Below are 15,400 nucleotides of genomic sequence, written 5' to 3'. Positions count from 1 at the left end.
CCCTGGATGGATAGTGGTCAGAGAAAGATATGGAAACGGATATATCTCATTCACACAAGTGTGGTAGCCTCTGGAAAAGCATTTGTCTGCCCCAAAAGTTGACTAAATGTAGTTTGTAAAAGACAGCATCATCATTAGGTTAGTCATGGTCATCTCTCCAATGAGCATAAAAAAAAAAAAATCATTATCCAATTAATCAACAACAGTACCGCATCACCACAAAAGCCTGTTTTGCAGGGTTCATCTGGTTATTTTGATTAATTCTATTTAATCCGCTTGTTGTTCATTGTTACTAATGAGCCACCTACTGGTGACAGATGGCTTTGAATTTGAGGTCAAATAAATATTGTTACAGAAGCGACTGCTGTCTATTATAACAGAGCAGTTTCCTGGTTTTCTATGGGCGGGTTGGTTTAGGGCAATTTGTTGCAGAGGAAAGACAATATAGGTACCTTCACCATACTGTTTACAGATGTACTTGGCAGCTGTCAGATGGATTTGCAGTCATTTGACAAATGTCTGCAGACAGGAGTATAAATAACATGTGAGAGCCCGAGGTGAACTCAACAATGTCTGCTCAGTTTCCCAGAGGAAGACAAAGACGTTCACCGTTCTCTTTGATCATGAAAGTCAAATTAACATCGACCATATTCTATCATTCAATATTAAAGATACTTATATTCATTTCAAAAAATGTCAGGTGGGAAGTGTTTTGATATGCCATATTAATGTAAAACAACAATAATGAAATTGCATGAAGAAAAGCAGCTTACAGCTAAAAGACAACAAAAAAAACATGTTTTCAATACACAGATTAAAATCTGTGTACTGTAGAATCTGTGTACTGTAGAATATTGATAGAGCCAAGCTAGTGATGTGGCTGTAATCCAGATTACTTTACAGAATGACTTAACACACCTCCAGGTGAAATGTCAAACAGCAATAACTACGGCACAGTATTTTGACATCTTGCCCAGTTGCAGTGTACCAGTAACCCACAGATGAACTTCTCTGCTAATCCTGATTAACAAATTGCCCCCCCCACCGTGAAGGCACAGAAATAAATCTTTATTTAAAAAGAGTCTGCTTGTTGAATTTTGTACCACTTAACACACAATGTGTTCAAATTCAAATCAGCAAGTATTGTCCACACAGCATCCTCACAAAAAGGAACACGCTTTCAGGGAACCTATTTTGGGCAGACACAAATATCTCTACAGTTATCTCTTGTCCCCTTCTCAGGACTTTAAGTCATAATCCGGATCCTTTTTCCTCTCATTCTGTCCCTCTACAGAAAGCCCCTGATTCATTTGGTCCTTATCAGTTGCACTGAAGGGAAAACAAAGGACTGGCCTGAAACTCGTGCTCTGCTTCCCCGAAGAGGGTAACCTGGGCTGCTGCTGTGGCAAGGCACAGATACAAAATACACACACTTTTTAGGTCATTTTTCAAGAGGAAAGAAATACTAGACGATGCAAAGTCCGTCTTATTTGTCATGTTTCCAAAACCACAACACCAAAACAAACCAAGGACAAACAACTCCTTTCCAAAATACCATTCCCCAATGTTTCCCACTATCCTGCTTTCACCCAGAGCAAAGAGAGACTTTTTACAAGGATAGAGGAAATGCACGTTTGTTTATTTCTTATGAAAGTGTAATAGTTTTATGAAACAGTTTGTATACAAACTATAAACACAAAACAATGAGCCAAATATTGTTTTGTTGGATGGCCAGATCTGGCTGCTATGAGCACAGCAGTTTTACCCCCTTGGATGGCCAATATCACCAGCACGTTGTGGTTTAAAGCCACAGTGCCATGAAGATATATATATATAGCAACTATTCCTATAGGCCCTATAGGTTCAGGCCTGATAAGTAAGTGCAAGGAATAACACACAGTTTGCGCCAGGCAGAGAAGTGTGAGGGGAGGGGCAATATCAGGTGCAACTGGAGGAGGAAGGTGGAGGCGAGGGAGACTTAATTAAGATAGTAGAGATAAATAGAAGAGAGTTCCTCAAAGAGATGAGTTTTCAATTTGCACCGGAAGATTGGGGGATGACTGTGCCGTTTGGGCTTGTGTGTGTGTGGGGGGGGGGGGGGGGGGGCACTTTGCCACAGGGGACAGCTGAGCGCCTGGTGGGAGCAGACTGGAGTGCATGGCTGAGGAATGAATGTGAGTGACACACTATAAAAGTCTATTAAGTATACAATAGTAACCGACAAACAAGATCGGGATGTGAGGCACTGGCAGAATAGAGACAGAACAAATACTTAATTATGGTTGAACACAAAAGTGGCATCTAGCGGTATTCAGTTGGTTGCAGGTTGCAATCAGCTCCCTATGCAGATAAGAAGGGCTCATTCTAAGAAAATGCAACAATAATTAGTTTCAGTTGAATATACACTAATGAAAACCTGATAATTAATATTATATTCCATGACTGACAATAAATCCCCCTAAATCCTACACACTGGTCCAAAGGGATGAAAAGGAGATTCAACTAAAGCACGTCAGCAAATATTTGGTCAGTGGCGTGAAGAAGGTTTTGCAGCTGAAATGTTTTGGGGATTACTAGAGTAGATGAGTAATTGATTCATTGTTGAAGTCAGTTATCACACAGAAATACCAAACATTCACGTCTCAAATGTTTATATTTGCTGCTTTTTCCTGTTTCGTGTCAATGTAAATTAAAAGGTTTGTATAGTTTGGACTGTTGGACGGACAAAACGAGCAATCTGAGGGCATCACTTTGGGCATGACAGGCCCTTTTTACTATTAAATGATGAATCACAATAAATATCAATAATTAAAATAATCAATCGTTGCAGATCTAAAAAGTTTGCAAAATACATTTTGTGAGAAAGTGTGAAAGTGTGCATATTCTCCAGCACACTTTTGAACACACTTTTCTCACTTTGTTTCCTTTTCTTGAACCTGCCATTGTTTTGTAATCTATTTATCCAAGAAACCCCATAAACGTATCATTCATTTCAGGGTGACGTATTGTTTTTATGAGGCACCTATGAAGCGAAACCTTTGGGGCTTTAGAGCTTGTTGCTCTAAAGCCCCAAAGGCTTCCTGTCCCGTCCATTTGATGAGACAATGTGAGCTACAGATGTGTTCACTCTGATTCCACTACATCTGCAACACCGCTGACTGTGCAGGAAGCTTTGAATTTATAACAGTATGTGACTTTATCAATGTATATTCCAATTAGAGATTAAATCTTTATCTTCCCATTTCTGGGTACATCGCTCATTGCAGTGCTCTTTTCCTACCGCGATGTTACTTCTTTTTATTTTTGATGTAGTAATTGAAAGAAACCTTGTTGAAGGCAAATTAAATACATTTTAGAAAATACATTTTAAATGTATCCGAATGGAAGAGCAGATCCTCACACTAAAAACAAAATACTAAATAAATGTATTTTTGTGTTGATGACGTCCTTTTTAAGACTGTTCAGTCAGATCAGTTAGTTTAGTATTTTATTTAGTCTCCAAGTCAATATATTACATTAAGACACTCTGAGGCAGTCCAAGCTACGTTTAGTACACCATTTAAAGATGTAACCAAACAAAAGACAATGGCACAACCTACTGGACACATTATGAAATGCATTCAAGTGAATCCTGTCAGCACAGTTTACCATAAACTATCATGCTGCACCTACTTCAAGAAATATACTTCCTAATTGTAGATCCACATGGAGAGAAAAGGAATATTAATGTACTATAAGTTACAACTGCAGTCACATTTTGAATGTTGACTTATTTAAAATGCAGTTTGGTGCATAAAAAGTTATTTTTTATACATTTTATAAATGTTTAATGCATTCTAGATGACAAATTATTACAACACAACAGCTAAAAATGTATCTCAGACTTCTTATATAGTGTTAAAGGGACGTCCGGTTAGTTCCTGCAACATCTACATGTAACCGCAAGAGGGGGCCCTCTCTGTCACTGAACTGCAGTTCTTTTTGTGTATTTGTTTGTTTGAACGTGTACTCAACAAATTTAATATATGGGCTTAGGCACTTCATCTTTGTTTTACCATGCACTGCAAATGTTGCAGGTATAAATTGTATTACGTAATCTTACATTGTCTGAAATATAAACTAATGGAATAGTTTGAAAGTAGAACAATTTAGAAAGGCTTGTCATTAAATGTACGCAGATAAGATAATTAGCTAAAGTTTGCTCTGTGGCTCTGTGGCATTGCAAACACGTGTGGTGCAGCTGTCACTCAAAGCCTACCTTTACTTGAAGTGGGAGATAGAAGTTTCTAGGTCAAACGGAAACTGCAGACACTTTTTAGAGAGTGTAAACCGGAGACGAATTCCTTGCAAACCCATGCAACGAATTCGTATCAATGTTCTATGCATGATAACAATAGGAACGTTGTGGTGAACTCGTTTCTCCATTCAGCAGCGGGATGGACAGGAAAAAGTGAGTGGCGCATGCGCAACAGGCAACCATGGCCAACGTAATATTTACGTACTGTTTTCAACGTAGCGCTGTGCTGTGGTTGGGTGCTAAGCTATCTTTACAGTCTCGTGTAGCATTAATAACCGCTGTCGCTGTATGGACGTTATAAAGTGTTGCCAAAGGATACTGTCTTTACTTAAATGAGAGCTACATTTATGTCCTCTATAAACCCGGAAGAGCAGGTTAGTGGGAAGGAAGTTCTTCACGTGCTCTTTTGAGTTAGCAAGTTAGCGTCTTTAGGAACTATAAAACACCTGAATAGTTTGGTTGCTTCGAGTAGTGTTCAAAAACAATAACACCAGTAATTCATGTCTTTGACAGCCATGGAGTTTCTCCCAGTACTTGACCCACTAGATGAACCCAAAGTAGGAATATGGTTAGTACATTCAGATCATCTAATTGCACTTGTGATGTACTTGGCTAACCTTCTATCCTGCTGACATTGTTTTGTTTTGTCAACAGGTATTCTTTGATACCCAGAGGTGCTGCTCCAGGTGTCAGTGTGGGTCACACCTGCACGTTTATTCCATCTGGAGATGAAGGAAGAGGAAGAATCTTTATTGTTGGGGGAGCCAACCCCAGCGGCAGTTTCTCACATTTGCACATCATAAATCTAGGTAAAAGAAAAGTTAATGACAGTATAATAAAGCTCCCAAAGACCCACAATTATGGGGGTCAAGCATCGTGCACTGTGTCACAGCTATGGGTAAACACATGCATCATTCGTTGTATACTTGGCAGAGTCATTATTGTGTTCCCTGTTGCATGTTTTCCCTTTCTGACTCCACCAGATAATCATGAATGGGACATCCCAGAGTGGGAGGGTTTGGAGTCGCGGTATGAACACTGCAGCTTTGTGCCAGAGAGCTACCCTCAGAGCCTGTGGGTGTTTGGAGGAGCACAGCAGAGTGGCAATCGCAACTGTATCCAGAACACACAGCTAACGGGTAAATCTAAAGTCACCTAGTAATATGTGATCTTCATTAGTAGTTTAGCACTCTGGTGATTTTGCAGATTAATCTCAATGTTGTTTTGACACATTGATTGTATGGTATGTGACTGCAGATTTCTGTAAACTGAGTATAATCCACTCTTTGCATGTGTGTCCAGAGAGTGGGTCTCGCTGGAAGAACATAGTGGTCAATGGCAAACCCCCCAGTCCCAGGACATACCATACCAACTCAGCGTGCCAGGGGGACAGACTGTACGTCTGTTCTGGTGGGGAAGCCGGAGCTTCACCAGTCTCAGACCCCAAACTTCATGTCTTTGATACAGGTTTGTGTTTAATACACCACCTGCCTAACATAATTGTATCTCCAAAACCCAGTAAATCTTTTCTACGAGGTATCTTGTACTACCACCAACCATATTGAGACATTTTGCCCCACAGCCAGTCCTACACGGAACGCCCCCCACAGATGTTTCCCCCTATTTTAGGCTGATTAGATCCCTTCTCAGGACTGAGTGGGCATTGGTACACTGTGCTTGATTAACATCTCCCCTCTTACCTCTGTTGCACCTGTTATGGCAGGTCAACTTGCACATTTAACATTGAGTGAGTAAATAATGTTTGGCGACCTCCTGTAATTCCCTGCATAACTGCTCTCAACTTCAACCTGAGCAGAGGGCTAATCAAGAAAAAGAATTGGAAACACCTGCGTGGATGTGCGAGGCTTTTAATACTTTTGCCACGCTGAAGGCATCCAGCCTAATTGTGATTGTATTTGGGGGAAATATTAGCTATTTTTGATTGCAAAAATGACAATATGAGCATTTTGTTTTGTTCAAAATGAATACCAAATGTATTTGATCCTGTTTAATTAAGACCGTTATGGATGAGAAATCATAACAGGCTTTTTTTACTGTAGATATTTTGACTTGTCATATCAGCAAAAGCACAGGTGTAACTAATAACCTTAATTAGTAAGGCTAGAAAGGCTACAGTTCATTAAAGTGTACCAGTTCCAGGGCAATGCTTTTGTGCGTACTGGCTCACTGGCAGTGCAGACAGGGACACTTAAATGTAATAGAGCCATCAGTAATGTTAGTAACACCTGTGCTTTTCCTGCAATGACAAGTCAAACTGTCTTCTGTGAGAAAAACATTTTCGAAGGTTTGGTAATCAACTTGAGTCCTTAATCGATGAACAGATGCACTGTCCTATTTAAAGAAAGCAGTGATTGTAAGCTTTACCGTCTGATGCTACTTGACTCCATATTATATACACAGTTGTATTGTGTTTGTGATAGAATCCACCCCATTGAAGGTGTGACTCATTCTCATTCTGCCTAAAATGTGTGAAAGCTTATATCTTTTGGTGTTCCCAGTGTCTTCCACCTGGTCCCAGCCAGAAACACAAGGCAGAAACCTGCCAGCCAGACACGGCCACATTGTCGCTGCAGTTGGTTCAAAGATCTACATTCACGGAGGCATGGCTGGAGACAAATTCCACAACGATATGTACTCTCTAGATACAAGTAAGCCCTGACCTCTGCTGAACCATAATGAGAAGTTGCATTTATCTCAGATGATCAAACAGGATGAAAATGAAGACCCTCAGAACTTGGGAACCTTTGGTTTATTTAATAAGAAAATAAAAATGTGTCTACTTGTTTAAAGGGAGCATGAAGTGGGAGAAAGTGCAGGCCAAAGGAGAGATCCCACCAGGAGTAGCAGCCCACTCAGCTGTGGTGCTGGGCAACAACATCTACATATTTGGGGGGATGACTGCTGATGGAGCCGGCAACTCCATGTACAGATTCAACACTGGTACATCATTTTTCAGAGGCCTTAAAATATGTCGCTTCATATTGTTTCTTCATTATGTTATATATTGTTTATGACAATCTATGAATGCTAATAGGAAGTATTTGATGAAAACTGTAGCGATTTGTAATACTTAAACATGCTTAAATGTTCTTCCTTCTTGCAGATAAAAGCAGATGGGTCCTCATGAAGTTTGAAGGCGATATGCCACCAAACCGCCTGGACCACTCCATGTGTTTATTGCCCTGGAAGGTGTGTGGCGACAGGAATGGAGAGGAGGAGCAAGCCAACAGCCCGGCAGCCTCAAAAACAATAACTCTGGCCTTTGTATTTGGAGGAATGGACACACAGGGTGTCATTCACAACGACTGCATTGTGACTTTAGTAACATGATGTTCGTTTACCCAAGTTGTACTTACTAATTGCATATTGTTTTATTAAAACATGTTTAAAGCAAAGCTTCACTCACGCCGCCATCTTGGCCTTTGTTTCTGGCATAAAGTTTCAGTCTTTGATGGCCGTCTCGCTCGGTGGACAAAACGAGAAGTAAAAGTAATTTTACTTCCTTCTATCATCAATCGATTGTAGCACGCTTATGGCCCAGGTGGCTATCCGTACAAAAGTGAGGGATCAGTACATGGCCGACCGTCTCCAGTGGGAGCAGGAGGAAGCCTCCCTGCTGGAGGAGATCAGAGCCTCCTGTGTGGCTCGGCTCAACCATCAGAAAGAGGAGGTCGACCACTTTGCAGCTGCACTGAGGAATGCCGAGCAGCATTTTGAGGGTTTTCGAGAGTGGCGGGAGGAAAAGTCGTCCCTCACTCGGGCCGCGGAGGAGCTCAAGCAGACTGCAGAAGAAAGAGCAGGAGGCGGTGAGCAGGAGGCCGTCCTTCAGGAGGATATCCTCGCTGTGAAGACCCAGCTGGAGGATCTGCAGAGAAAGGTTGCTGAAAAGGAACAAGTGGTTCAGGTTCCCTGGTAGACTGTTCACTCCTCGCCGAGCTGCAGCTAACCCGGTCACTGATTAGAGTTTTATTCAAAATGTCTGTCTGTGTCTCTCTCTAAATAACAAAATAATGCATTTTATTTAAGAAATAGCTGACCCTGATTTATCACATTTATAAAATGTGCTTTAAATACATTGTTTCAATGGTAATTTAGCATACATTTTGAAATATACAAAAAATGTTTGAAAACAAAGTTCAAAGAAGTATGTTTAAGTAATTGCACAGAACTTACACTTAAAGTATATTTTTCTTATAATATATTTTTTGAAAGTATACTACAGTACAATTATTTTAAAGTGTGTTTAAAGTAGATTTTTGAAAATAGGTGAAAGCGTGACTTTTGTATACTTTTTATATATTTTCAGAAAGTACAATTCTTTGAAAGTATATTTGAAGTGTACTATTGAAAATGTTAGTATATTCTAAGTACAAAAAAGTACACTTATTTTTCACCTGGGTACTCTGGGTGTTAAGAAAAGGCTTAACTACTATCATTTGAGCCATTGGTAAAAATATTTAAGTGTTGTAAATAATTGCAACAAGAAACAATTCAAGCACCATTTTGTATCAAACATTTATTTCAATGTCTTTCCAGAAGTACAATGACCAGATTCAATAAATAACTTTTAGCATTGCCTGTGAACATAATTGGTTCTTGATCCCACAGACCCCCTCACTCGACGGACCCACAAATCCCTGTCCCCTCCCTCTAAATCCCTCCCCACTACAGAACCCCATCAGGACTGCCTGAGAACAGCAGCAGCAAGCCTCGTATTCCGGGCTGACGAATATCTCCACCTTCCAGCGAAGAGAACACCTCTCTCTCTCTCACACTTATTTTAAAGTCTTTCAGAAGATTCAGTATGGTTGCGCGTCGTCGCCACCCCTTCCCAACCATTCCTCTCACTATTTGAGTCCCATCAGTCCAATATATACATCTAGATGCAACTGCCAGAGAGGCAAGGGGCGACAGAAGAGCTGACTTCACACTCTGCCTACAACTCGTCCTTCTCCTCTTGCTCGCCTTCAGCACCCTCGGGTGGAGGGCCGCCCGCACTACCGTACAGCTTGCTGATGATGGGTTGAACCACCTCCTCCAGCTCCTTCTTCTTGGCCTGGAAGTCTTCCAGCTCAGCTTCCTGGTGAGACTCCATCCATTCAATCTTCTCCTCCACTGCCTTCTCGATGGTTTCCTTATCCTCGTCCGACAGCTTGCCGCCGAGCTTCTCCTTGTCGCCGATCTGGTTCTTCAGTGAGTAGGCGTAGCTTTCCAGCTCGTTGCGGGAGTCGATCCTCTCTTTCAGCTTCTTGTCCTCGTCGGCGAAGCGCTCGGCTTCGTTCACCATGCGCTCGATGTCCTCCGGCGTCAGGCGGTTCTGGTCGTTTGTGATCGTGATCTTGTTCTTGTTGCCCGTGCCTTTGTCCTCGGCGGTGACGCGCAGAATACCGTTGACGTCGATTTCAAAGGTGACCTCAATCTGTGGTACGCCACGGGGGGCAGGAGGGATGCCAGTCAGGTCGAATGTGCCCAGCAGATGGTTGTCTTTGGTCAGAGGACGTTCACCTAGAAAGACAATCAGTAATATTTAATTTCTGTATGCAAGGAAAATAGTAATGATGCATGTTTAACAGATTATTTTCATTTACTCTGTACGAATCTTACCTTCATAAACTTTAATGGTGACAGTTGGCTGGTTATCAGAGGCTGTGGAGAAGATCTGGGATTTCTTTGTGGGCACCACAGTGTTCCTGGGAATCAGCTTGGTCATTACACCTCCAACGGTCTCAATACCGAGGGTCAGCGGGCACACATCCAGAAGAACCAGATCACCTGCAAGTGAGGACAATATTTAGTAAACAAGTTTGAGTTCGCAGGCTCGGTTGGGTCAAGCGGACACTACGGTGTATGAGGAAGACGACTTACCCGTGTCCTCTTCTCCAGAAAGCACTCCGGCCTGCACGGCAGCTCCGTATGCCACAGCCTCATCAGGGTTGATGCCCCTAGAGGGCTCTTTGCCGTTGAAAAACTCCTTCACCAGCTGTTGGATTTTGGGGATACGGGTGGAGCCTCCGACCAGGACAATCTCATCGATGTCGGATTTCTTCAGGTCAGAGTCATCCATCACTTTCTGGACAGGCTTCATGGTGGAACGGAACAGGTCCTGGCAAAGTAGAAAGACGAGGTTAAAAGGCTTGTCGAACAATGATTTCATAAAACATGTAGTACATAGTCATTGTTTTTACAAAGCTGATCGGTTGTGTAACATACCATGTTGAGCTCTTCAAACTTGGCACGGGTCAGGGTCTCGGAGAAGTCTTCTCCCTCGAAAAAGGACTCGATCTCAATGCGGGCCTGGTGCTGAGCAGACAGCCCCCTCTTCGCCTTCTCCACCTCCCGACGCAGCTTCTGCACGGCGCGGTTGTCTTTGCGCACGTCTTTGCCGGTCTTCTTCTTGTACAGCTTGATGAAGTGCTCCATGACGCGCTGGTCAAAGTCCTCGCCTCCCAGGTGAGTGTCGCCGTTGGTGGCCACCACTTCAAACACGCCGTTGTCGATGGTCAAGAGGGAGACGTCGAAGGTGCCGCCGCCCAGATCGAACACCAGGATGTTCTTCTCGCCGTCCCTCTTGTCCAGACCGTAAGCAATGGCGGCAGCAGTTCTAAAGAATAAAGTAAGGAGAATATATTATAGAAAAGGGGGGGGGAAATGTTTTCACAATTTCCAAAAGAACAGATGAATTAATTACTGTTATTAAGACACTTACGGCTCATTGATGATTCTCATAACATTCAGACCAGCGATGGTTCCAGCATCCTTGGTGGCCTGGCGCTGAGCATCATTGAAGTAGGCAGGGACAGTGACCACAGCATGTGTGACCTGAAGAAAACACAAGAACAATAGATTAGAATATACATAATCTATTTAAGAGTGTTATATTCTTTGAATATTCTTTCATGGTTGGTTTTTTTTGTACCTTCTTGCCCAGATAAGCCTCAGCAGTCTCCTTCATCTTAGTCAGCACCATGGCAGAGATCTCCTCTGGAGCGAACGTCTTCAGCTGGCCACCACCGATGTCCACCTGGATATGAGGCTTGCCCTTCTTCTCAGTGAGCTGAAGAGGAACGTGCATCGATATTAATGTACCAAGTAAGTTTCTCAATACAACTACAACTTCCCCCTGTGTCAAAGAGTTAAAACCTTACCTTGAAGGGAAAGTACTTGAGGTCCTGCTGCACAGCGGAGTCCCCCCATGTGCGCCCGATCAACCTCTTGGCATCAAAGACGGTGTTCTCGGGGTTAGAGGTCAGCTGGTTCTTTGCAGCGTCACCAATCAGACGCTCACCCTCGCTGGTGAAGGCCACGTATGACGGGGTGATACGGTTACCCTGGTCATTGGCAATGATCTCCACACGGCCATTCTTGAACACACCAACGCTGCAGGGAAACATTTCAGAAATGATTACTCATAAGGCAACAATTTCAAAAAATATATATGTCATTGTTTTCAAAAACAATCAAGACAGGTGTCACTTTTCTTTCTTCTTACCATGAGTAGGTGGTCCCGAGGTCGATTCCAACCACAGTCCCCACACTCTCCCTCTTGTCGTCGTCATCGGCAATCACGGTGCCGGTCACCAGCATTACAACCAACAACAGCTTCATCTTTGCTCGTTTGATCTCTCAGATCTACAAAAAGCAATCTGGGGAGGAGAAATATGTATTGTTAAAAAAAAGAAAACGTGGCTTTGCGTTCATGACGTAGGCTGTCTGCCTCCTAAATTCAAGTAGCTACCAGCTAATCGTAGTGCTGGGTGTCATTTAACGTTAATGGGACCTTTACCAATCCCCAGAAAATGTCAAACGTGCGCACCGCCTCTTCCGAGTCTTAATTAAGAGCACTGGCTAACGTTTTTCTTTTCCATCTGCCGGTAGCTAGCTAGCTAACCACGTTAGCGTGCCAAGCAGCCATGCGAGAAAAAATAAATACTTTGCCACAATTAACACTTACAAGAGAGTTATTTTAGATTATAAACGTGACTGCCAATTTGATTTTTAAAGTTGTGGTAAATAATCCACCATCGTTAGCTGAGCCGGCTTCATCATGAAGAAAACCGTCTTCAATTGAGGTTCAACGTTGTAGAAAACACCAAATACGTCGTCGCATTATCAGATTCACAACAATGTTCGTACATACCTTAATCGCAGTATTGTCCGTGAATTTACGGCCTTCACGTCGCCTCTTAAAGCAAAATGTATATCTCTCTTTTTTTCTTTCTATCCTATTTTCTTGCCTCGGTGAAGTGATGTTGAATGAACCGTGCTCTCTCAATATATAAGCCGTCACTTCTCTCCTGTCGTGGAGCCCCGTGATTGGCTGAGCAGCAGCTCGTTGGAACGCGTTGATTGGTGGCATGCAGCACGCTGTCCGCTGCTGATTTGCACACATCGGCTCGGGTGCGACGTCACGACTTTCGCCGACTGTGCCGATGCTGATTGGCTGTCTGTCAAGCGCATTCATGGACACAGTTGGAGCGAGGACACGCCACTCTAATAACTACAGGAAGAGTGCAATTTCACATTTCATACATTTTGTACATTTTAAGTTAGTGCTGCTTCTTTTTAAAAACTACTCCCCTCATGAATTCGCTGTTGTTTCAAGGGGTGCGATTGTGTTGATATGATACCATGATACTTCTCATGGTATCATGAGAAGTAATAATGACTCACAATGTGCTAACAATGTGTAGTATGCGTGTGACTAATAACCTTAAAGCAAAGGGTGTTACATCAGATTGACTGGATTGTCTGAATGTTTCATCAGTGACTTAACATGCAATTAGCCTGCAATCATTTGACTGCCAAGTTTTAACATGGGCCCTCTCTAGACTACTTTTTCTGTGATCACATATTGATCACAGATCTATGTAATTATTTGTGTACACTGTGGATTCAGCAGGTCACAGAACATATCAAACAAAATTGCATACCCTGGATGTTCTAATACAATCCTCTATGTCAAAAGTCTAAATAGGTCAATGTTAGATAACTGGTTTCCAAAGACACATAGACTTCAGTCTATATGGACCCTCTTCTATTGTAATGGCATGCATAGTCATCATTATATATATATATATATGTGTATATATATATGTATATATATATATATATGTATATATATATATATATATATACAGAGTGAGAAATACTGGTATTACAACAAGAAAAACTGCCAATTGGTTGATATTAGTTCACTTTTTTTCCAAAGCAAATCAGCTTGTGTCAAGATTTTTTGTAGAATCAATGATTATTTAATTGATAATATTGCAGTGATCTGCTTTATTCTGTCTTCAAGCTTCACACTTAACATTTCTGAAATAAGTATCTTTTTTTTGTTTCAAGATAATTATTGAAATGACAAGAAAAAAAAATCTGTGAAACAATTATATTTTTAGTTTTTGTTTGAGGGATTTTCTATAACAGAGTTATACCGCAACATAGTTTATTTTTCATTTAAATAAGACAGAAAGAAGCATACGGTAGAAAACAATACTACTAAATAGAATTTCAGGATTGCCTGATATCCACTGCTCTGGACTTGGGTCAAGTCTTAAGACATTATAATAAACTTTTAATTAGGAATAATAATTGATTTTACGTCAATTAACGAGGACGTTAATTAATTAAGTCAAAACAAGAAACAACCTCAATTGAATACAATAACAATACACATTTCAGTGATTAAACAAAGTAATTAGTATATTAAGATATATTAGAATTCTGAGGGCCATAATAATTTCACCTGTTGTGTCGAATGTCATATTCTTCTCCTGCAGCACCTCACAGTAAACAGGTCCTAAATATGAATTTTGGACAATTTTTCTTTGAATTTGCAGGATCGTCCTGTTACGTGGAAATCAGCAGGTGCTCTGCATAATTCACTCTCCAGTGACATATTACTTAAATTGCATGTAAATAAGGGTGATAAGAGACCTTCAAATCAACAAAGAGTTTATTTGTTCATCTGTTTGTTCAGCGTAGCCCTGTGATATACATGATCTGTGTTGAGATAGGCACAATGCTCAGCACTGCACAAATAAACATTATTACCGCAAGCAAAATGAAAATAAAAGAAATAATGTTTTGATAAAAGAAATTAATTAATGGATTCCTCTGTTGTTCATTAAAAGTTCCCCGTCACAGTGTGATAGATTACACAAAGCAGGAAAAGAAGTAAATCTAAAGACAAAAAGACGACCAAGGTACCATATATTTAGTTGTAAACATTGTTAGCAGTATTTGACAATTAAAACATACCAACCCAATAAAGCAAACACGGATTAGTAAATAAAAAATGGTCGGATAACGTTATAGACTGTATAAATAATAATAAATAGACAGTGTATGGATGACACGTTGGATCCCCCTGCGACCTCTACCGGCAGAGACACCAACAGGGCCCAAACTGATGACGTGGTCCGGTCTGTCGTTGACCAGAGCAGCAGCAGTATGGCCGACCAGAGCAGGCAAATAAAACTCGCTGCAGCTAAGAAAAAGGTAAAGTATTTAACAACTGATCCGGCTAAATAACACCAGAAGAACTGTCCCTGTCTCTCCTCTGTAGGTTTTGCGTTGCTGGTGTTTTCTCTCGTTGTGTTACACATCTCTTCACGGAGCAAGGGGTGTTGTCGTTACACGTCGTCCGACCTCTCCGCTGTCGCTTGTCCCGCCTCTCTTGCACCTTTTGAGGCTTCTATGCGCAGGCGAGATCGGTGCTTCTTCTGGGCCTCTGTTGATAGCATTAACTTTCCTAGATTATGTTGACTATTTTTTTAGCTCTTACAGGTTTTAAATCATATTACGCCGTGTAGCTAGTCAGTGAGTGACTTAACTTACTCCCTTTGCTTAACAGTTTAATGTGTCTTTCCAGCTAACGTTAAATGTGGTTAACGTTATGTGGTTATTAGCTAACGTGCTAGCTAACCAAGGCAAGTTAATGTTAGCAAGCTGGCTAACTAATGACTAGTTTGCTATGTATGGGTGCAAAGAATAATACACAGCTACTCGGCAGCTTTCTGTCTTTAATGCAGGATGGCACAATTATATAAGGGAATGGTCAACAAATAGCAATTTTAATACAAA

General features: G+C 41.5%; 2 protein-coding genes across 2 annotated transcripts; one reads left to right on the top strand and one right to left on the bottom strand.

Moving 5' to 3' along the window:
• Positions 1–4,525: 4,525 nt before the first annotated feature.
• rabepk (Rab9 effector protein with kelch motifs) lies at positions 4,526–7,719 on the top strand. The gene is made up of 8 exons (XM_079179077.1): positions 4,526–4,671; positions 4,811–4,865; positions 4,952–5,106; positions 5,281–5,436; positions 5,600–5,764; positions 6,817–6,966; positions 7,109–7,258; positions 7,422–7,719. The coding sequence occupies exons 2-8, from the start codon at positions 4,813–4,815 to the stop codon at positions 7,646–7,648; spliced, it is 1,056 nt and encodes a 351-aa protein (XP_079035203.1). The 5' UTR covers positions 4,526–4,671; positions 4,811–4,812; the 3' UTR covers positions 7,649–7,719.
• Positions 7,720–8,808: 1,089 nt separating this feature from the next.
• hspa5 (heat shock protein 5) lies at positions 8,809–12,589 on the bottom strand. Its single transcript, XM_079179175.1, has 9 exons — positions 12,456–12,589; positions 11,808–11,961; positions 11,464–11,695; positions 11,235–11,372; positions 11,025–11,137; positions 10,529–10,919; positions 10,184–10,421; positions 9,923–10,090; positions 8,809–9,823 (listed from the first exon to the last, which is right to left on the bottom strand). The coding sequence occupies exons 2-9, from the start codon at positions 11,921–11,923 to the stop codon at positions 9,255–9,257; spliced, it is 1,965 nt and encodes a 654-aa protein (XP_079035301.1). The 5' UTR covers positions 11,924–11,961; positions 12,456–12,589; the 3' UTR covers positions 8,809–9,254.
• Between the last annotated feature and the right edge of the window lie 2,811 nt (positions 12,590–15,400).

The sequence above is a fragment of the Pholis gunnellus genome (genome assembly GCF_910591455.1).
Source record: "Pholis gunnellus genome assembly, chromosome: 18".
Classification (NCBI taxonomy): Eukaryota; Metazoa; Chordata; class Actinopteri; order Perciformes; family Pholidae; genus Pholis; species Pholis gunnellus.
The sequence above is the reverse complement of the archived record's forward strand: the minus strand, read 5'-3'. Positions and strand labels throughout refer to the sequence as shown.